This window comes from Engystomops pustulosus, chromosome 2, assembly GCF_040894005.1.
Source record: "Engystomops pustulosus chromosome 2, aEngPut4.maternal, whole genome shotgun sequence".
In the NCBI taxonomy this organism is placed as follows: Eukaryota; Metazoa; Chordata; class Amphibia; order Anura; family Leptodactylidae; genus Engystomops; species Engystomops pustulosus.
This window is the reverse complement of record NC_092412.1, coordinates 124,403,973-124,426,347: the sequence shown is the minus strand read 5'-3', so window position 1 is coordinate 124,426,347 and position 22,375 is coordinate 124,403,973. Positions and strand designations below refer to the sequence as shown.

The following is a 22,375-nucleotide window of genomic DNA, read 5'->3' as shown; positions in this document are numbered from 1 at the left end:
TGTAGACTGGGAAGAATGTGAAAATGCTATTTTGCGCATCTGAGTAAAAGTTTATAAATAAATATTATATTAATTTATGTACTTTTATGTAAAGTCTAAAATACGTACACAACAAAGGACATAAGAGAAAAAAATTCATTAAAAAAAGGTAAAAATTATACATTTTATTTAGTGATGGACCTAAACAAACATGATACTTACAGGAAGTGCAGGCATAAATATCAATATATATTTCTGCGTTAACCTGGATAAAAAGAAAACAGTTTTTAAAGAATTTCATAGTTACATATTTAATATGGTTAAAAAAGGCACATGTAAATCAAGTTCAACCAAGGAAGGGATTGGATGAGGGAAAACGACTCTACATTGCAACATAATGGTCAATGTTATTTAGATATAAAAAAGGCTTCTAGTCCCTTCTTGAAGCTCCCTGCTGTCCCTATTGTGACCAGCGCCTAAGGCAGGATATTCCACAGATTCCACCATATTTTTGTATGGACCATTTATATATTTATATAAAGTAATCATGTCCTTTATATAAATTAATCATGTCTCTTTTTTGTGACTAAATAAATGTAATTGTTTGCCTGCCTATGATCGTGAGTAACCATAGTCATGGGGATGAGACTGGAGCCTTATTTAGAGCAGCAGAACCACAATAAGCGATCCAAGGATTCCAAATAGCTGCAATCAAAGGATATATGTCAGACCAAGCATAATAAAACTGACCTTTCTTTGAGCTGGTTGAGAATCTGGGGCATCACATTTGTTTATTCTATAAAACTCTCACAATGGCCAGAAAGAAAGAACTTTCTTGTGAAACTTGACAGTTTATTCTTGTTCTTAGAGATAAAGGCCATTCCATGCAACAAATTGCCAAGAAACTGAAGATTTCCTACAACAATCTATACTATTCCCTTCAGAGTAGAGCACAAAAAGGCTCCAGCCAGACTAGAAAGAAAAGTGGGAGGCCCCGCTGCACAACTAAGCAACAGTTTGAGAAAAATATGCCTCACCGGTCCTCAACTGGCAGCTCCATTAAATAGTACCTACCAAATTCCAGAGTCAACCTCTACTGTGAAGAAGCGACTACAGGATTTTTATATAATTTTAAATTTTTTTTTTTAAATAACAAAAAAGTGCCATGTCCGACAAAGGGCGCGATTTTCCGTTACGGGGTTAAACGCAGTGAAAGAACGTTATTATATATTGATAGATTGTGCATTTTCAGACGTGTCAATACCTAATGTGTTTACGATTTTTACTGTTTATTTGTATTTATATCCGTTCTAGGGAAAGGGGGGAGTGATTTGAATTTTTAGGGTTTTTTTATATATTTTTTTTTTAACTGTTTTTTTTTTTTACTATTTTTCAGACTCCGTAGGGTACTTTAACCCTAGGTTGTCTGTACGATTCTATCATATACTGCCATACGACTGTACGGCAGTATATGGGGATTTTGCTCCACATTCATTACAATGTGCTGATAGCACATTGTATTGAATCGGGTAACCCGAAGTAGCCTCGGGTCTTCGGAAGACATCACGGGGGGCGACAATCCTTTTTAAGCCTCTGGCAGTTTTGCGATCAGTGGGAAAACACCTGCGATCGGTGCTGGCTTAGGTGTCCTAAGTTTAGACAGTGCAAAGTTAGACTAGACAGTCTTATTCTGCACCAGATTCATATGTGTGTCTGGTGCTGGGTGACAAATCTGGTGCAGTATAAGCTATCTAGTCGTGCTCTGCATCTCCTATTAATTGGTTTACTGTACGCTCAAAAATATGACAAAATTTTGTTGGGTCAGAAGTATTTTTAACACATAACCATGCCCCCTTTTAACAGACCATGCCCCCTTTGTCAAGCTAGTTGTAGGGGAGCCAGAAAACTGTCTAAAACCCTTTACAAATTATAAGATTCATAGATCTCCCCCATAATTGTAGTGTGTATATTATATATACATTTATATATTGTGAGGCACTGAAGGGGTTTATGCAAGGCCTTAATGCGGAGGTTGTGTTTGTCTATCTGCAAACACTGTTAATCTGGGAAGTACGGCTCAAATAAGTCATTTGTTGGAGCAGTTGTTTAAAACTCTCCTTGGCTAGATTTATATGGAATGGATTTGCAGGTAGGTAGTGGGGTGGTCCATTCCACCTCCCTGTTAGGCTAGGACCAGGTTTTGTGCTGTCCAGAACCTTGGACACAGGTGGTGGCAGCAGCCTAATTAGGCTGCATAAAGCTGCTGAGCAGGGATTAGAAAATGGGCTCTGAAAGGAGGCTGGAGAGCACACTACAGCCCTGACTTCCATGCCTGGAGCAGCGACATCCTTTATGTTTTAGTGGTGATTTAGGGTAACTCTCTGTTTAGCGAGCACCCAGACGAGTAGGATTTTGTTTATGTTTTGATGCCTGTATGCATACCTCCCAACATTTCCGGAAGAGAAAGAAGGACAATCCCCCCTAAGCCACACCCCTAATCAGACTCTGGTCATGCCCAAAATTTTTATTATTAATAATCAACTCAATAATAATAATCTCTAAAAAGATCCCTCTCCATATACCAGTGCATGGAGCCTGTGTCACAGTGTAACATTGAAGCTCTTAGTCACATAAAATCCTCCCATAGTCAACCAGTAAGCCCATAGCCTAGTAGATAGATGCTCAATATCTCTATTGCAGGTGGAGTGTGGAGGTTGTGTGTTCAAATCCTGGGCTGGTCAAAAATGTGTTTAGTTGAATTAAATAGAGACGTTGGGGGAGATTTATCAAAAACATGGTTTTTGCAGGTTTTTTTTAGCAAGAAAAAAACATAACTCTAAAGTCACGCAATAGCAGAAAAAATACACCACAGAGTGTCCAACACTGTGCAACACCACATTTATCAACTGAGAATTTTCAGAAGAACCCCAATTTAGTTGCAAAACAACACCACATAGGAGGTGTTATATGTGGGTCCATTGCTACTACAGGGGGAAGTTTTTGCTCAATTTTATGTTTGAGGCATCTGAGAATTTCCCATGCAAAAGGCAGATATTGAGCAGATGCTACAAATTTATGTGGCTGGTGCAGTCTATTCGCATAGAGCACACACAGCTGATGTCTCTGTCTTGAACTGCATCACAAATCTCCGCTACCTCAGTCTCCACTGAGCCAAATCTCCCACAATATATATATTAAATTAATCCTTCTTTAATGGCACCATCCATAACTAGTTTCTACACCTACCCTTTAGCTATCCCCTAGACTGCAGGAGTTGACATCCTAGAAATTGACAAAATACGCCAAAAACTCCATGTCCTCAACGGCCCAGATATATTAAACTGGCTGCGCCAGTTTTTGGTGTACCTCTGCACTGGAAAGAACGTGTAATCTGTTCGCACATGTATTTATAACATGTTTGCACCAGTTTTCTGGCACGGCTGCACTGTGTATAAAATGTACACCTAAAGGGGCTTGTTAGTGCTCTTTCAGAGCTTGCAACACATAAAAGCGACTCAAAAGAATTGTGTCACATGTTGTGTATTGAAGATGCACCAAGACAAAAGGTACACACTTCCCGTGCAGTGTAGGGTGCACCAGATTGAACATTTGTGCACCTTGCACATTCGTGAGGCAAACTGCACTAAGGCAGTTTGCCTAACATTTGATATATTTGGGTCTCCATGGCAGTACTATAATGCATTTCTACTTAGTTTGTTTTCAAACATTAAATAAAGTGGCGCTCATTTAAAAACTCAACTGGCTTGTCATCAGTTGTTTTTTTTGTATATTAAAGTTCTTTTTCAAAGCATAGGTGGATATACTGTATAACTATAAATCAGAATGTATGGATATCATAAAAGCATTACTTGTACTTCATACCGTATATACTCAAGTAAAAGCCGACCTGAGTATAACCCAAGGTATCTAATTTTAACACAAAAACTGGGAAAACCTATTGACTTAAGTATAAGCCTAAGGTGGGAAATGCATTGGTCCAGTAAGCTCATTCCCCCAGTATACAGCCAGCCAATGCCCCCAGTATATAGCCAGCCCATGCCCCCCAATATATAGCCAGCAGCCCCTGCCCCCAGTATTCATCCAATCAGCTCATGCCCCCGGTATATAGCCAGTCCATTCCGCCAATATATAGCAAACGGCACCTGCCCCTGTATTCATCCTGTCAGCTCATGCTCCCAGTATAAAGCCAGCCAATGCCCCCAGTATATAGCCTGCCAGCCCATGCCCCCCAGAATACAGCCAGCCCCTGCCCCCCAGAATACAGCCAGCCCCTGCCCCCCAGTATACAGCCAGATATAGCAGGACAGCAAGCAGAGATCTAGAAAACCTTGAGGAATTGACAGTATATTGAAAGTATATTGCTAAATTGTATAACTTTTTCTTACACTAAACATATTTAAAATAGCCTTAAATTATGTTACTTGTCAGACGGATGATCCTATATTGGAGTAAATAGTTTTATCCTGCTGTATTAATGGCAAAGAAAAATATGCCAGAATCAGTGGAATATTGCCTATTAGAGAAGGCAAAGAATTGGGTTGGGAGAAAGATGGTGAATGGACCTATTTAAGCTTTGCTAAAAAAAAAAAATGTAAAAAAAAGGATCATTTTTTGGATGTGGATTTTTGATTAATCAATCTCTTTTTGGTCCAGTTTTAGCAATAACATTGATCCATGTAGATCCATTTCTCATGAGCAATCAACTATCAATGCTTGTGTTATACAAGGTCAATACAGTTTTCATATTTTTGGACCAGGTGAATTATGAAGTACAGTTAAAAGGGTATTCTCGTCTCGGCATTCACATTCAATTTCATTAATCTGCCATATAAATATATTTCTTCAATTAGATGTTATAAAAAAAATTACCTGTGTGAAGATAATTTCTCATAAATGTAGTAATAGGGCTCCTTAGAAACATGACTGACTCCTTGGTTACGGCCATCTCTGCTGGAGAGATTGCAGAAAGAAACAAAAGGTTTTTGTATATGAAATGTCTGGGACTTACTGCATGTCCCACAGACATCCTGTGGTAATGATTGCTGAAGCCAGGTGGTCAGGCAAGACTCAATACAGGCAGTCCCCGGGTTACATACAAGATAGGGTCTGGAGGTTTGTTCTTAAGTTGAATTTGTATGTAAGTTGAAACTGTATATTTTATAATGGAAGTTCTAGACAATTTTTTTTTCTTTTGCCCCAGTGACAATTGGAGTTTCAAAATTTTTGGTGTAATTGGACCAAGAATTATCAATAAAGCTTCATTACAGACATCTTACAGCTGATCATTGCAGCCTGGGACTATAGTAAAGCATCCAGAGAGCTTCACCAGAGGTCACAGTGGGCAGAGGGGTCCGTCTGTAACTATGGGTTGTCTGTAAGTCGGGTGTCCTTAAGTAGGGGACCGCCTGTACTGCATGTCTGGCCACTGCTGCCAAAGTGTGAGGTGGTCGTATCCGAGGAAGCCATCCCGTTTCTAAGTGACAGCATAGCAACATTTATGAGAAATTATCTTCACACAGGAACATTATTTTTAATAGCATCCAATTGAAGAAATGTTTACATATGGAAAATGAATTAAATTAAATGTAAATGTCCAGATGGGAATACCCCTTTAATACATAATACATAATGATATGCATGGAAATTGATCCCAAACTATTGTGAGGCAAACAGAGTATCCACCTATCAAGATACCAAAGTTGACGTTTATTTTATATTTGAACAGGAATAAAAGTAACATTTTTTTTAAAAAATATTTTATTTTCTTTTAAAAATCCACATTACAAAATAATTAACTCGTAGCAAAAACAGTGTACATGTTTACATGACAGATCAGAAATTGTGTCAAAAGTATGTTGCACAGTAATATATTTTATTTCTCCTAAAGTAAAATAAAGAGGCAACAACACTTTAAAACATTGCACCGATAACAAAAAGGGGGGGGGCAAAGATTTTCTATTTCAGTTAACTCTACTGGGGTGTTTGGCGTCTCAAGCTGGGAAGCCGGGAAGGGGAGTCAGTGGGCCGGTCCTATTAAATTACAATTGTAGAGCTCCTAAGGTGCCCCTTAGGAATGCATTATTATACCATTGAGTCAGACGGAAGGGTTGTACCATGTCCATGTGTGATGTGATATATGTACCCCATTTGTGAAAGAAGGCCTTGGTCTGTTTTCTGACGTAGTGTTTCCAGCCTATCCTTTTTGACGAAGAAATGCAATTGTGCATTTACTTCTACCAAAGATGAAATATATGGGGACATCCAATTTTTCATGATTCAGCGTTTCACCACCTGAAGGAAGGCATGTAGATCGAGATGCACTGAGGATAAAACACCTCAGTGTTCTGAAAGTCAGAATATTTCCAGTTGCCCATGGAAACCAATCACAGCTCAGCTTTCATTTCACCAGTGCTCATGAATATTTTAAAGGGGAGCTGTGATTGGTTGCCATGGGCAACTGGAAATATTCTGACTTTCAGACTGCTTGATAAATCTGCCCCCTTGTGTCTCGTCCCCATCATCTGCATGGAAACTCAGAAGCAAGGGGTCTAGCGGCAAGTCTCCTCTCCAGTACATGGTAACATGGGGGCATAGTGATCATACGCTAGCGCTTGTGCGCCCGCGTATGAGAGCCCCGCCGCTGCATGTTCAAAGCGGGATACATCAAGAGGCTTTCACATATGAAAAGTCGTCGGCAGCAGCGAGTGCGCAGGCATGGGGACAGTAACACCCCGCACCGGCCCACTCCCCCCTTCACGTCCCTTGTATAAAGCGTGAAGGTGGCGGATCGGGGCAAATAATCGCAAAAGCTAGCAATAAGCTAGCATTTGCGATTATTTCAGGGCCTCTGCGCCACTGGCGTAGCGCAGAGGTCCTGATAAATATGCCCCATGGTCTTTTATTGATTCCCAGAAGGCTTGTATGTACTCGCATTGCCAGAGACCAGGCCACAAGTCTCTCAGACGATTATTCTATCAGGATGTGCAGGTGTTCTGTGCAGGTTAAAGCCAGAGTATGCATGATGTATAATACTGAATAATTTGAAAAATTCTCAACTATTGTAACGATACTGAAGGTTTATGTCCAAAATTATTAAACTCACAACTATCTCAAAAGGACATTAAAAAACGTAAACTTTATTAGGACAACGTTAAAAATATTCGTAGGGCTGCCTATAGTCGTTTTTAAATTATAGAACCAAATTGACAAGACGAACATACATATATTGTAGTATGGATTCCAACACACTAGAGGTTCTGTGTAAGAATGATGGTGCTATGTTCAATAGTTGTGCACACACTTATCGCACCCATTCACTCAATCACTGTAGACGGCAATGATGAAACCCATATATCTACACCAACTTAGTGGTGCTTATCCCTCGTGCTTTAGCATTTGTGTCTATTTGCACATGAGGGTCTGCACCTATTGTGACCATAAGTCAATAAAAGCCTGACGCGTTTCCCTGCTACATGTAATAAATAGCGGTTCATCAGAGGTGTATTAGGATAACGACCCCCTATCTCTCATCTATATCTCCTAGCATTGAGCATTGATGTCAGCTTGTTAGCTAAGCTAGAATAAGGAGAGGTTGGTCACGCTGGTATGGTGACATACGCCGGCATTTGTTTGGCCACGCGTGATGCCGGCGTTCCGGGCTATTTAAAGATTAAGCACCGCCCCAAGGGGCAGGCCTCCAGAGTGCTCAACGTCACCGGAAACTCCCCCAACCAGTCGGCGAGATCCTCCACACGTCATCACCTCAGAGACCCTAAAGCACGAGGGATAAGCACCAATAAGTTTGTGTAGATATATGGGTTTCATCATTGCCGTCTACAGTGATTGAGTGAATGGGTGCGATAAGTGTGTGCACAACTATTGAACATAGCACCATCATTCTTACACAGAACCTCTAGTGTGTTGGAATCCATACTTCAATATATGTATGTTCGTCTTGTCAATTTGGTTCTATAATTTAAAAATGACTATAGGCAGCCCTACGAATATTTTTAACGTTGTCCTAATAAAGTCTTTCCAACAAGAACAGATAGTGATAGCGGCACCTCCAACAACCCTTTAGTGTAGACGGCTTCTTCTTAGTGTGAAATATAAGTTCTTTATTGGAAATAAGATCCGGACATCAAAATCAGGGTACAGCGGGGAAGGAGTGATGCATGGTGCTCAAAGGAAGGCTACGGCCGTTTCGCGTTATCTGCGCTTCTTCCGGCCAGAAAATATTAAGAAATTCTCCAGCCATTCTGACTTTAATAAAAAAGAATCGATATTACAACAAACAGTGGAAAGGTTTATTGCACATATCAAAGAGAGAAAGCACTTTCAGTTCCGTAGGGACACTCTCGATTTCAAAGAAGGAAGGATCCTGGAATTTGTGGGATCTGCTCAGGGTGGGACGGAAACGGGTCAATCATCATCTGAGTACGATCAGTCTGACTCTGAGGGTTCACAATCTCAGGACCCGAAGGAAAAGAGAAAGCAACAGTCTAAGAGTCCCAAAACATCTAGGGGAAGAGGAACGAGAGGTGGAAGGGGTTGTAGGGGGAACAAAAATCCCCCGACAGTGACCTCAGACAGGGAAGGTTTTTTATCTCAGGGTCCACAAATTACGGAATACCTCTTACGAGGAAAAAAGGACCAGCAAAAAACCTAAGATGTAACACAACAGCTGAGACCCCACACCCCCGACCACAGATATGCACATTATAAATCTATCTAAAAGGGAGCTATCACAGTCTGAGGAAAGGGTTCTAACGAAGGGGCTGTCATTTGTCCCAGTTCCGAAATATGATGCATTTGAATGGGTTAAAGATATTAACCTATTCTGTCGCCGTTTGAAATGGAAAAAATTCTTCAAACTTCATGACAGAAAGAGATGTGAGGAACTGGGATTGGAGGAGGCCGACATGCCAGATTTTGACAATTTGACAGCCCTTTTGCAGGAAACCGAAAGAATTCCGGGTGAGGGCCCCTTCACTGAACACAAGCCATAATCAATAAAGTCAGCCCCTTTAGGAGACTGCTCGCCCATTGATGTGTTTTTGGAAGTGGTCACTCACCAACTTAAAAATATGACCAATCCATCACCCCCTCGGTATAATCTTACAAGGGACAAACAGGGGGCTCTTACCCACCTTAAAAACGATTCTACAATCGTGATTAAGCCATCAGATAAAGGGGGGAATGTGGTCGTGCTGGATAGAGACCAATATGTGGACATGTGCATGAAGATCTTAAGTGACCAACAATGTTACAGAAAACTGTCAGCCAACCCTACAGATGTGTTTAAACATGAACTCATGTCCATATTGGATCAAGCATTGAAAGAAAAACTTATATCAAAAAATGAATTTGACTTCATGTGTTCTCATAAATCCAGCACGGCCACATTCTATTCCCTCCCCAAAGTACATAAGGGGACATCTCCTCTAAAGGGAAGACCCATCGTCTCAGGCATCAATAGCCTGACACAGAATGCCAGTATGTACCTTGATACAGTGCTGCGTCCATTTGTGGTGTCCCTTCCTTCTTATGTAAGGGACACCATGGATGTTTTAAGGACAATTGATGACCTCACACTTCCATCTGGATCATTCTTAGCTAGCCTGAACGTAGAGGCCCTCTACAGTTCGATTCCCCATCAAAAGGGTTGCAACGCTGTACAGGATTTTCTTAAGACCAGAGGACTGCATTGTAAGGCTCATAATGAGTTTGTTATGAGACTTTTAGACTTTGTACTGACAAAGAATTTCTTCCTCTTTGAGGGGAAATCCTTCCACCAGCTCAGGGGGGTTGCAATGGGGAGCCCATGTGCTCCCACATTTGCAAATCTCTACCTGGGCTGGTGGGAGAGAGAAATCGTCTTCCAGGAGGAAATGGACAAGTGGACCTCGGCCATAACTTTATGGCTGAGGTTCATTGATGATGTCCTGATTCTGTGGAATGGACCGGTGGATCTCTTTGTGGAGTTTGTGGCCCATCTGAACATCAATGATTTGGACTCCGCAACAGTGCTTGGTTAAAAATGTTTGTCTTCCATCGAAGAACTCTTTATTTCGGGTAAATCCATTAAAAGCATAGCAAGCATAATCCCCGCAAGTGCATATGAGGTCACATAAGCCTACGCATTTCTGGTGCACAATGCACCCTTAGTCATGACTAAGGGTGCATTGTGCACCAGAAACGCTAGTACATCTGCATCATGCCAGTACATCTGCATCGGAAAAACGTTCCAAAGTACAGCAATAGGGAGAATCTACTACATGAAACACTTCTCAAATTGCACAACGAAGGGAGTAATTTATTTACTCACGTGCATTCGTCAGATTCAATATGTTGGGCAAACAACCCGTGAAGCCAGAAGACGTTTTAGGGAACACATCAATGATGTTAAGAACAAAAGAGACACGTCTGTCTTGAGACATGTATGGGAGCACCATCAGGGGAATCATAAAAGCCTACGTTTCCAGATCATTGAGGTAGTAGAACCCTCACCTAGAGGAGGGGACTTTGAAAGAAAATTGTCCCAATGCGAATGGAGATGGATCTTCGATCTGGAGACAGTGCAACCTGATGGATTAAATGAACATATTGGGGCAGATTTACTTACCCGGCCCATTCGCGATCCAGCGGCGCGTTCTCTGCGCTGGATTCGGCGGGGATTTATGATGGTAGTTCCTCCACCGTCCACCTGGTGGCTGCTGCGCTGAAGTCAGCTGGAATGCCTCGAAATACACCGGCCTATCCTGGATGAAGGTGAGTGAAATTTTCGCGACACAATTTTCTTTTAAAATGCGGCGTTTTTTTCCGAATCCGTCGGGTTTTCGCTCGGCCACGCCCCCCGATTTCCGTCGCGCGCATGCCGGCGCCGATGCGCCACAATCCGATCGCGTGCGCCAAAATCCCGGGGCAATTCAGGTACAATCGGCGCAAATGGGAAATATTCGGGTAACACGGCGGGAAAACGCGAATTGGGCCCTTAGTAAATGACCCCCATTGTCTATGCGTGCTTCATCTAATTCCAGAACTCGTCTATGACGTTGACACCAACGTCTCAAGATCTATATGCTTCCTAATTGGGATAAATGGTGACATATATACCTTGACATGACATCATATCGGTCATAGGACCACCCTATGACATCATGTTTATTCCTCTGACAGTATGTCTAAATCCATACTTATGGGGTCGGACATGCTATATGTATATCAATTCAGGATTCTGGAACCCGTCATAATACCTGTGAGGGATCCACATTTTTACCATGTGACCCCGCAATATGTACATACTTCTGTTATTTTGTAATTTACCTCTCAAAATGTATATACTTCTGTTTTTGTCTAATTTACAAACATATTATGTTTTTTGTGTTTCCTGAGAACCGCGATCCAGTACCTTAAGAAACATTATCGCGATTTAGCGATCCACTAGGAGGCGGGGTACCTTCTCTGGAGGAGTGTCTCCGCTGTCATGCTCCCTGGTACCGGATTGGTGCCTCCGATGTCATACTCTCTGGCTCCGGATAGGTGGTGACGTGTGGAGGATCTCGCCGACTGGTTGGGGGAGTTTCCGGTGACATTGAGCACTCTGGAGGCCCGCCCCTTGGGGCGGCGCTTAATCTTTAAATAGCCTGGGACGCCGGCATCACGCGCGGCCAAACAAATGCCAGCGTATGTCACCATACCAGTGTAACCGACCTCTCCTTATTCTAGCTTAGCTAACAAGCTGACATCAATGCTCAATGCTAGGAGATATAGATGAGAGATAGGGGGTTGTTATCCTAATACACCTCTGATGAACCGCTATTTATTACATGTAGCGGGGAAACGCGTCAGGCTTTTATTGACTTATGGTCACAATAGGTGCAGACCCTCATGTGCGAATTGACACAAATACTAAAGCACAAGGGATAAGCACCACTAAGTTTGTGTAAATATATGGGTTTCATCATTGCCGTCTACAGTGATTGAGTGAATGGGTGCGATAAGTGTGTGCACAACTATTGAACATAGCACCATCATTCTTACACAGAACCTCTAGTGTGTTGGAATCCATACTACAATATATGTATGTTCGTCTTGTCAATTTGGTTCTATAATTTAAAAACGACTATAGGCAGCCCTACGAATATTTTTAACGTTGTTCTAATAAAGTTTAAGTTTTTTAATGTCCTTTTGAGATAGTTATAATACTGAATAAGGTCTCTCTCCACTGTTGACGAAGAACACATACTCTAACCTCAATGATTTCTCTATCAGGGAATCTGTGGGCCCAACAACTGCCCACATGCTGTGATGTTTTATTTAATAGGAGTTTTTTGATATCCCAATATAGGGTAGACAGGGTTTGTGCACTTTGGGTGGTCCCTAGAAACAGGGCCGGCGCTATGGGTAGGCAAATTGGGCAATTGCCCTGAAAGGGGAGAATCTCTCCTTTCAAATGAATCTTGAATTGTGTTTCTAGGTGCCATGGATCCAAAGATATTCATGTTTAATGTGAGAATATCAGGTGCAATTTTTAAATATAAAAATCACTCCCAATGGCAGTTTAACAGTTAAAATCTCCGTTATCCTAACACTTAGAAACACAAGATTTAGATTCATATAAAAGAGGAAACAGGCCGTGCTAAGTTGCGCAGGCGCGCGTGTGCTGGAGAGCTCGGTGACGTCACCGGCTCTCCAGCACTTCAGAATCCGGCGCATGGTGCGCCGTGCCCTAGTGCGGTGCGCTGAGATATAAGTTAATATAACTTATAAATCGGCGATAGGGGCTTTATTCTAGTAATAAAAATATGCTCCGACACCAGCTCACCCTGAGCTGGTGCCATGTATATGTGTGTAAAACTACCACTTTTAAGTGGTAGGTTTCCTTTAAGGAGTAAAAGTAACATTTTAATAAAGTGAGAATTCTGTGCCTCTGTAGAATGTGCGGTATTGCATGTTTGTATATTTTTGCTTGATGTAGCATTCTGACTGGTGGGTGATGCGAAGATGTATGAATAAATGAGGATCAGAAATGTTGAGTTTCTAAATGCCAAATCTCAGGTTCTGACGCAACATAAGGTACTAAAAAGGAAGTGTCTAGCAAGGTAAATTAGTATAAAAGATAGGCAGTTGTAGATGAATAAATATTCATCCAACAGCTTGTTCAACTTGAAAGGGAGTTTAACTTAATACAAAGCAGAAGCCAATATAAGGTATTGGTCCTGGAGATCTGTATAACCTTACATTGGTTTGTGCTGTCAGTAGCACACAGTTTATGAAAAATCCATTTATACACCAGGATTGTAGCTAAGACAAATTTGCATACTCCTGAGCAGTCCCTCCCCTTTCTGCTGAATCAGACCATTGTAAGGCTTCTGTTAAGATATTAAGCAGGGGAGAGGGGCTGAGGAGCAGTTTGATCTAAGAACACAGCAGGTGAGGTGACTCCCTCAGCACTGCTGAATTTGCAGTTAACACTGCCCTAGTCTGAACCTAACCCTATTAAAGGCCCATATATACTAGACAGATATGACTTGTTTCTAAATAACTACAATGACATTTAGTCTGGGTTAACCCCTTCAGAAAAGTCCTCTATTCTAGATAGATAGATTCTAGTGCAGACAGCATAAATGTCAAGAAGTGGCACACTGTAAATGGCTATGTCTTTTGAATTTTCCCTTAAATGATATCAGAATTATGTTTTCAGGTGTCATAGAACAGGACATATCCTCTGTAATACTTGTATTGAAAAATGTGATTTTTTTTATATAGCTCTCACTCACAACTGTAACAGTGGATGTCTCTGTGTCACCTACAAATACAAGACAATGCAAGTTTGGAAGTTATAGCCATTTTAAGTGTGCTTGCCTTCAGTCAGCTGAGGGCAGAATGGAAAAGGAGCTGCAGGAAGACAAAACTGACACTTTGCAGAAGTAGATGCACAATGTGCATGAAGCTTTAATTTGTAATCCAGAAGTCATAATATGCTCTTCCCTTCTGCTCTGTGTTGCATGCCGAATAATTAAGTTATTCCTTTTGATAAGTCAACTTGATAAATTGAACATAGAACATTTTGTATTAATTAATTCTTACTTACCTTGCGACCTCTGTATGTTGTCTGCAAAGAAGTAATATCTTTTCAGTGTTTATGAACAAACCCCAGCAAGGGAAACAACATAACAATAAAATGAGAATTCCTCTCTGTAGTATTGTTCCCACACGTTTCAGGTTTTTACTACCGTATGACTGGTAAAAAAGAAAAGAGAGTTTGCTTGAACTACAATCAAAAATTAAAAGGGTTTATCAAAATTAAGCATTATAAACCAAGGGCACTTACACATACAAATAGGCACTGTGACCATCTCACCTCCTACTGATAAAATTTACTGCTGCCTTAAAATTAAAGCAGGTAGAAAGAGGGGGTAATGCAAAGGGAGCATGGGGGGGAGGATGGGGATGAGACATGCTCCAGTATAGTCTAATAGTCTATGGAGCCAGAGCTCCTCTAATGCCCTCTAGAGACCTTTTTTGGAAAACATTTTATTTGATTTTTCAACAAACAAATAAAGTATATCGATATGGTTACATCAATTGTTGCATTCCTTTACTTTAGTCGTTACATTTCAGTAATTCATTTGGCATGTACAATAAGGTAACAAATAATACAAGGGAGTGTCCTGGGAGGGGAGGGTTCCTAGTTCCCTTAACTTTGGGGAGGGCGCCGTTTTAGGCAAGGCGTCAAGCTCTTTTCTCTCATTAGCACGCTTTTAAAAGTTGATTTTAGAAAAAAGGAGGCCACAGAAAACCTAAAAAAATATAACAAAATTGTATAAATTAAAAAATGTATTCATTTTGAATTCTGTGATTGAACCGACCCAAGGAATACAGGGTAGATGTCAATTGAAGCACACAGGAAAATGCATACATAAAATGGAACAAATGCTTTTTTTTGCCAATTTCCAACCTGTCACCACATTTGCACATAGAGAGCTCTAATAACTGACTGACCCCCTTCTTTTAGCTAAAAATTGCTTTGCTTACATCATCAGAAATCACCTTGTATATTATATTACCTGGCCTCAGAAGATGGCGTGTCCTGCTCGGCCGACCCCTCCCATCTAATCCTCCCCATGCCTAATGTCTCCTTACTGGTCAAAGTTAATGTCATGTGACCAGAGTGACATCATCTCAGGTCCTTTAGTCTCTCAATAAAAGCAAACTGTACCCCATGCATGCATCTAACCACATGAAGTCACAGCAGCCTCCATGGACATCTACTACTCTCCATCCTCCATGGAGGCTGCTTTGAGCTCATGTAATCACATACATGGTGTACAGTTTGCTATTCTTGGAAGGCTGAGATACCTGCAATGATGTTACTGGTCATGAATATAATACAAGGCACTGTGTAAAAAAATTGACCCAATATTTCCCATCTGTGCATAGGGCTCTATATGTCTGTAGTTGAATATTAGCAGACTGTCCCTAAGTACAAGGAAGCTGGGCAGTGATTTGAAGAGACACAGAGCTGTCAGTAAGAATAATGGGGTGTGGTTCACTGCCAGCCTGAGAGAGAGAAAAGTCACAGATAGCAGACATGAGTCAAACACGTCATAGACCAGTGATAAATTTACTTTAAGAGCTCTTTAGATATTTTTTGCAATTCAGTTTTATTAAGGTGGCATAGACAGCTTGATTAAAGTCAGATCTGAAGACAAAAAAACCTAAAGTAATTGCACTGATACATCCCACTACATACAGTACTTTCAAATGGCCCCTCTTTTCAAATGCTGATTTTGGTGGAAAATACAAATACAGCTGTGCAAGTAATACTTTTCATAACAGAGTGAATTGTAAAATGTTATTTATCAGTTTCTCATACCTGGGACATAAGTGTATCACATGCTGCAGTCATACCATAACCCAAAGATATTCCAGATACATTTATAATCTATGTAAAGAAAAACAAACAAAAATATTGTATATAACTTTTCTAAGCAAATAACACATATAAGAATGTAGAATAATGGTTACTATTTTACACTTAATTTTAATGTGCACCATTATGTTTAAGTACTACAAATACTTACAGTCACAGCAAGCGATACAGAATCTAGCTCAATTTTTCCTAAATGTCCACAGAATATGGAGCTTACAACAATCACAAGAAACAAGGTCAGCTGAGATAGGAACTAAATGAAAAACATAACAAAAATGTTGTTAGTGCATATTACAGAAGCTTTGCCGGATTTTTTGTAAGACTCAGTTAGGGTCCGAATGTATTCGGTGCAAGGCAATGTTGCTTTTATAAAAAAAACTGATTTTTTTCTTTCATTTCTTACAGACTTTTCATTTCCCATCAAAAGTCCTCCTCCCTAAGCTTTGGGTTGCATTGCAGCAGTAGTGAATCATTTGACAGTGACAATGACACAAATAGTTTTGGATAAAAACATGTTTGATGTTGTTAAAAACCACCATGTTGAAAAATACTCCATGCCACAACACATTTTATGCTTTTTCCTATTTCAAAGCTTCCAAAAATTATCTCTTATCAAAGGCATTTTGGGACATATTTACTAAGGGCTGTGCGCCAGTTTTTTGTCAGACTTTGCACATTCCTTTTAGTGCAAATTGCTTGCTAGTCCATGGGGGGGATGGCTTCATTTGAGAAATTATGCCAAATAGCGATCAGCATGGCTGAGTGTAGGCCAATATCTCCCTGAAGGCAGCAGAATCCACAAAATTAAGAGGCAGAGACTGTACCACCAGTAACTTCCAAGTGGCATAACATTTTTACTTTTTTGGCTATGGAGCTGGTTGATGGCTTGTTTTTTGCAGAACATATTATACTTTGCAACAGTATTATTCTGGAGTACATGTTTTTTTGTTCACTTTTGATTGCATTTTTTGTGGGATTCAATAGGTAAAAATCATAATTTTTGGAGGGTTTTTAAGAGGTTTTTTTTGGCGGTGTTCGTCGTGCGGGTTCAATAATTATTTACTTTTATTCTACGGGTTGTTACGGACACAGTGATACTATATATGTGGGGATATATCCGCCGCAGAGCAGGAAGGGGTTAACGACCAATCCCTTTTTTGTTTTCGCATTTGCATTTTTCACTCCCCACCTTCAAAAATCCATAACTTGATCACAGGAATACCAAATGTGTATAGGTTTTGTAATGTTTTCATACATTTACAAAAATGAAAACTAATTTCCTCATTTTGCCATGTTCTGGCGCTAATAACTTGTGTGTGGTGTAAATGTTTGCAACTTTTGATGACATTTTCAATGCTACCATTTTTAGGACTGTACGGCCTTGTGATCACTTTTTTTTATATTTTTCAAAACGGCAAAAAAGTGGCATTTTTTACTTATGGTTTTTTAAAGATTGTACATTTTGGAAGGTGGAGATACCCAAAATGTTTATGATTTTTACTGTTTATTTATATCAGTTCAAGGGAAGTGAGGTGATTTGAATTGATGTCTGATTGATCCTACCATATACTGTCATACTACAGTATATGGGGATTTTACACATCATGTATTATAATGTGCAAATCACACATTGTAATACATAGTGTAAAAAGAGACAACCTCTGGTCTTTGTGTGACCCGAGGCTGTCATAGCAACGGATCGCCACTCCCTGATGTCGTCACGAGGAGCAACCATCCAAGCCAAGATAGCAGCTCCTACGCGCCGCCAGCTCTGTAATTGCTAGCACTAATCACGGGTGTAACCGTTAAGTGTTTGTTGCAACACTTTGCCCTTAAAGAGGCCCCCACCAACTGTGAGCAATTTGGGTGGTCACATGACCACCCGAATCGCCAACAGTGTATTTAGCTTTAAGTTCCCTGCTCTGCCATAGACGATCACATGTAAACAAAAATGTACCAAGGCGCCGCCATCTTTGTTTACATCCTCAAGGGAAGATGAGGACAGTGCACATCGGGGAAACTGTGGAACGTGAGTACAATTTCATTATTTTATCTACGACTGTATATATTTATTATGGGGGGTATATAGCAGTAATAGGAGTCTGCATATAGTTAAAGGTTGTATATAGTTGTTATAGGGGACTGTATGTAGAAAGTTTTTATAGGGAGACTGTAAATAGTTATTATAGGGGGACTGTATATAGTTATAGGAGGCACTATATAGTTATAGGGGGACTGTATATAGTTATTATAGGAAGGCAGTATATAGTTGTAGGGGGAAGTATATAGTTATTATAGGGAGTCTGTATTTAGTTATATAGTTATTATAGGGGGCTGTATATAGTTAATGCTGTGGGACTGTATATAGGTATTGTTGGGGGCTGCATATAGTTATTGCTTGGGAGCCATATATATTTATTACTGTGGGCTGTATACAGTGATTGCTGTGGGAGCTGTATACAGTGATTGCTGTGGGAGCTGTATATAGTGATTGCCTGGGGAGTTGTATACAGTGATTGCTGGGGGAGCTGTATACAGTGATTGCTAGGGAAGCTATATAGAGTGATTACTGGGGGCTGTATACAGTGATTGCTGGGAAGAGCTGTATTTAGTGATGTCTGGGGCTATATATAGTGAATACTGGGCGCTGTATATAGGGATTACTGGGGAGGCTGTATATAGTTTTTGCTGGGGAGGGGTATATAGCGATTGCTGATCCCCATATGGACTACATTAAATGGGGGCCCCCACCATGTTTTGCACCCAGGAGCCCCCACCAACCTTAATCCTTAAGCCCTGTTAAAACCATTTAAAAGTACTCTGTGAATATACACAGGATAGGAGCCGTCAAAATCCTGACATCCCGCATAGGGCTGTCATCAAAGTAATAATTCATGACACAATACATCACAATGGGGCAGATTTACTTACCCGGTCCATTCGCGATCCAGCGGCGGGTTCTCCGACGCTGATTCGTGTCTACCGACGATTCACTAAGGTAGTGCGCCTGATGTCCACCAGGTGTTGCTGCTGCGCTGAAGTCCACCGAGGTCCACCGGAGTTCACCAAACTAGGCTGGGTGCAGGTAAGTGACACGACACATTTTTTTAAAAAAATACGGCGGTTTTTACGAATCCGACAGGTTTTCCGATGGCCAGGCCCCCAATTTCCGTCACGTGCATGCCGGCGCCGATGCGCCACAATCTGATCGCGTGCACCAAAAACCCGTGGCAATTCGGTACAAAACAATAATTTTCGGCCAACCGTGATTCGGGCCCTTAGTAAATAACCCCCAATGTGTCTCTAATGCAGGAATCAAAAATATAATGAGCAGATATATACAATTTAAGTCATAGATATGATAATCAATAACACATAGTCACTTGCATACAGACTAACAAATGATATCAATTTTATTTAGACCTCTCAGAGTGACTTGAAATCTGAGCAGGTCCTTCAAAAGCTTGATTTTGCGTTTTTTATGAAAATATGAAAAATTGCACCTAAAGTTCTAAGCCTCATAACATACTCCAAAAATAAAATGATGCGTAAGAAACCATATCTCCATAAAACAGACATTTGGTGAATGTTAGTTTTACTGTTGAAAAAGTATAAAATTTTGAATTTTGAACATTTTTCCAAATTTCCACCAACTATCCTTTTTTCATAAATGCAAAATATGTTACCAAAATTTTTAAACTAACATGAAGTACAATGTGTTACGAGAAAACAAATTCAAAATCACCTGGATATGTTAAAGTGTAATAACCACTTATAGTGAAACATGTCAGATTTTTTCAAATGGGCCGTGTCAGGAAGGTAAAAAGTGGCTTCAGCGACAAGGGGTTAATTGATAGCAGTAGGCAGTACAATGTGTCCCACAAATAACAAGCCCTCGTTCATAACTGTAAATTAAACAAAAGCCATGGCTTATGGAAGGAGGTCAGTAGAAAACGGTAATGCAAAAAAAGAAAAAGGGCCAAGAAATTAAAAGATTAAAATATCTGACTCTACTTTTCACTTACAGTATTTCAACTATTGTCAGTTTAATCATTTTAGGTGGTTTTTGATACTATGTGTGTGTGTGTGTGGGGGGGGGGGGGGTGAGCATTTTTCTAATACTTTATTAATTCTCCTTAGTTTGTAAGGAAACAGGGTGCAATTTACCCCTTAGTTACAATCTTATTTGTTTTTAAGTGAAATCCTTTACACAATTCACCTTAGAGTATAAAAGAGATGATACAATTATTCTGTAGTTTAGTACAATTAATGAGATACCAAATATGTACAGGTATTTTACTACTTTTGCAAAAAGAACACTTTTTTGAGGAAAACTCCTTTGTCTGTGTGTCATCTTATTCTAAAGACTAATTTTTTATTCCTCAATAAAAAGAGGATTTGTGGGTTTTCTTTATTACAGATAATGACTAGATTGGTACTATTTTAGCATACAAATTACAATTTTTAAGTAGTTTTTTATTTAGATTTTATCTTTCCCATACATTACAGGCGGTCCCCTACTTAAGAACACCTGACTTACAGACGACCCCTAGTTACAAACTGACCTTTGGAAGTTGCTAATTTACCTGCAGAACCTATCTTGTACATAACTTGTACAGAATATCAAAATATCTGTTTAGCCTAGGTTGCTACAGATGTGACAATATCCAATATCCAAGGGTTTTTTTTAAATGTATTCTTTTTTTTTAACCCTCTATATAGGTATTTATGTGGAAAAGCATGATTTTCGAGATGTTTTTATTATTCATTTTTATTATTTCAAAACATTTCTTTTTACTATCCCACTAGGTTACTTACACGGGGAATACCTTGATGCTTTAGACAATACAGAAGTTATGCAATGGTTTGTATCTGTCAGTGTTTCACTGCCAATTAGCCTAATAGACCCAGTCTTGGACTGTGCCTAATAGACTGTACCTAAATCTAGTTCAGAACTCCATCTGCCATTGCAAACTTCCTTCAAACCACAATCGCTTTACAGCTGATGGGATCGTCTCTCTCTTTTGCTGCCACAATCGTGCTTGATCGCAGCAGCTATGGGGTTAAACTGCTCTGCACAAAGACTCGTCCTCATGAGGCAATGGCCCGCTAAGTATTCTTGTCCTGTGGCATCAAGCAATGAAAACTCTACCACTACTGCAGAAGTGTGTTGTTATTATAACAACTAATTAAAACAAATAATGATAAACGGATACAATTAGAATATCAGTATATATTTACGTACTCAAAAAATAAATAAAATAAATACCAATTCATACATTTACAAATCCCTACATTAACAGGTTAAATGTTCGTAAACATAATAGCCGCTGTGACCCTGAATACCAAATAAAAAATGAAATCGGAAAATAAAAAAAAATGGATGGGAATCGGTCAGATAACCGATCTCCATAAATAAAATATTAAATGAAAGGGGTCTTGAGAAAGACCGGCGGGTTGAAACGTGCGTTGGGGGATCTCACACGCCAGGTGAACCATGGTCTTAACTTTTCGGATCACAGTTACATATTAATGTATATACATTTCAATTTAACTGTCGCAACATTGTAATATTGGAATATACTCCTGTGATCTGGATGGGCAAGTTTGATAACTGTATGTTACTATGCCCTGTATTATAACTGACTGATTCATGTACTGTGGTTCCTGGCTATGCAAACCTCTGTCTCTCCTGTAACCTTTTAATGGATATGTTTTTTATTATGTTTTGTGATTAATAAAGTTTATTCATTTAATTTTCTACACCTCTTGTTTTCTTCAAGTAATGCATTTGTTTACATAATTGAGAAGATTACTTAGAGTTCCTTGGCATAATCGGCCATTTACGTAGGACGATTAATTAATTTTTTGGTTACCAAATATCTATCTGTATATGTTTGTGTTAATCATTTTACTCAAAGGTTTTGAATAATTGCGACAGAGACTTCTGACTAACATATGAACATAGCCTATAATTATTTACTCATATATATTTGATGGCCGACCCCTTTACGTAAATGACAGAAAACAAAAGGTTCTATCAAAGGAAGTAGTTTATATATATCCAATATTTCAATTACAAAGTCTACCTAAAAAAAAACATACAGCAAACATAAACATGTACCTTATATACACTCGAGTATAAGCCGAGATCCCTAATTTTAACACAAAAAACATATATAGCCAGCCAGCCCCCTGTAGTATATAGCCAGCCAGCCCCCTGTAGTATATAGTCAACCCCCTGTAGTAGCCAGATAGCCTGCCAGCCCCCTGTAGTAGCCAGCCAGCCAGCCTGTCAGCCCCCTGTAGTAGCCAGTCAGCCTGCCAGCCCCCTGTAGTTGCCAGCCAACTAGCCTGCAAACCCCCTGTAGTTGCCAGCTAGCCTGCCAGCCCCTGTAGTAGCCAGCCTGCCAACACCCTGTAGTAGCCAGCCAGCCT

The 22,375-nt window shown here is 40.0% G+C and overlaps 1 protein-coding gene across 2 annotated transcripts in view; it reads right to left on the bottom strand.

Moving 5' to 3' along the window:
• The window catches only part of LOC140118395 (multidrug and toxin extrusion protein 2-like), a 95,043-nt gene that overhangs the window by 43,467 nt on the left and 29,201 nt on the right, over positions 1 to 22,375 (bottom strand). For both annotated transcript variants that reach the window (XM_072136251.1, XM_072136250.1), the window contains exons 3-6: positions 16,089 to 16,190; positions 15,881 to 15,949; positions 14,096 to 14,244; positions 202 to 244 (exon numbers count right to left, since the gene is read on the bottom strand). In XM_072136251.1, coding sequence (XP_071992352.1) covers positions 202 to 244; positions 14,096 to 14,244; positions 15,881 to 15,949; positions 16,089 to 16,190 — 363 coding nt within the window. The remainder of the gene's footprint in view (positions 1 to 201; positions 245 to 14,095; positions 14,245 to 15,880; positions 15,950 to 16,088; positions 16,191 to 22,375) is intronic.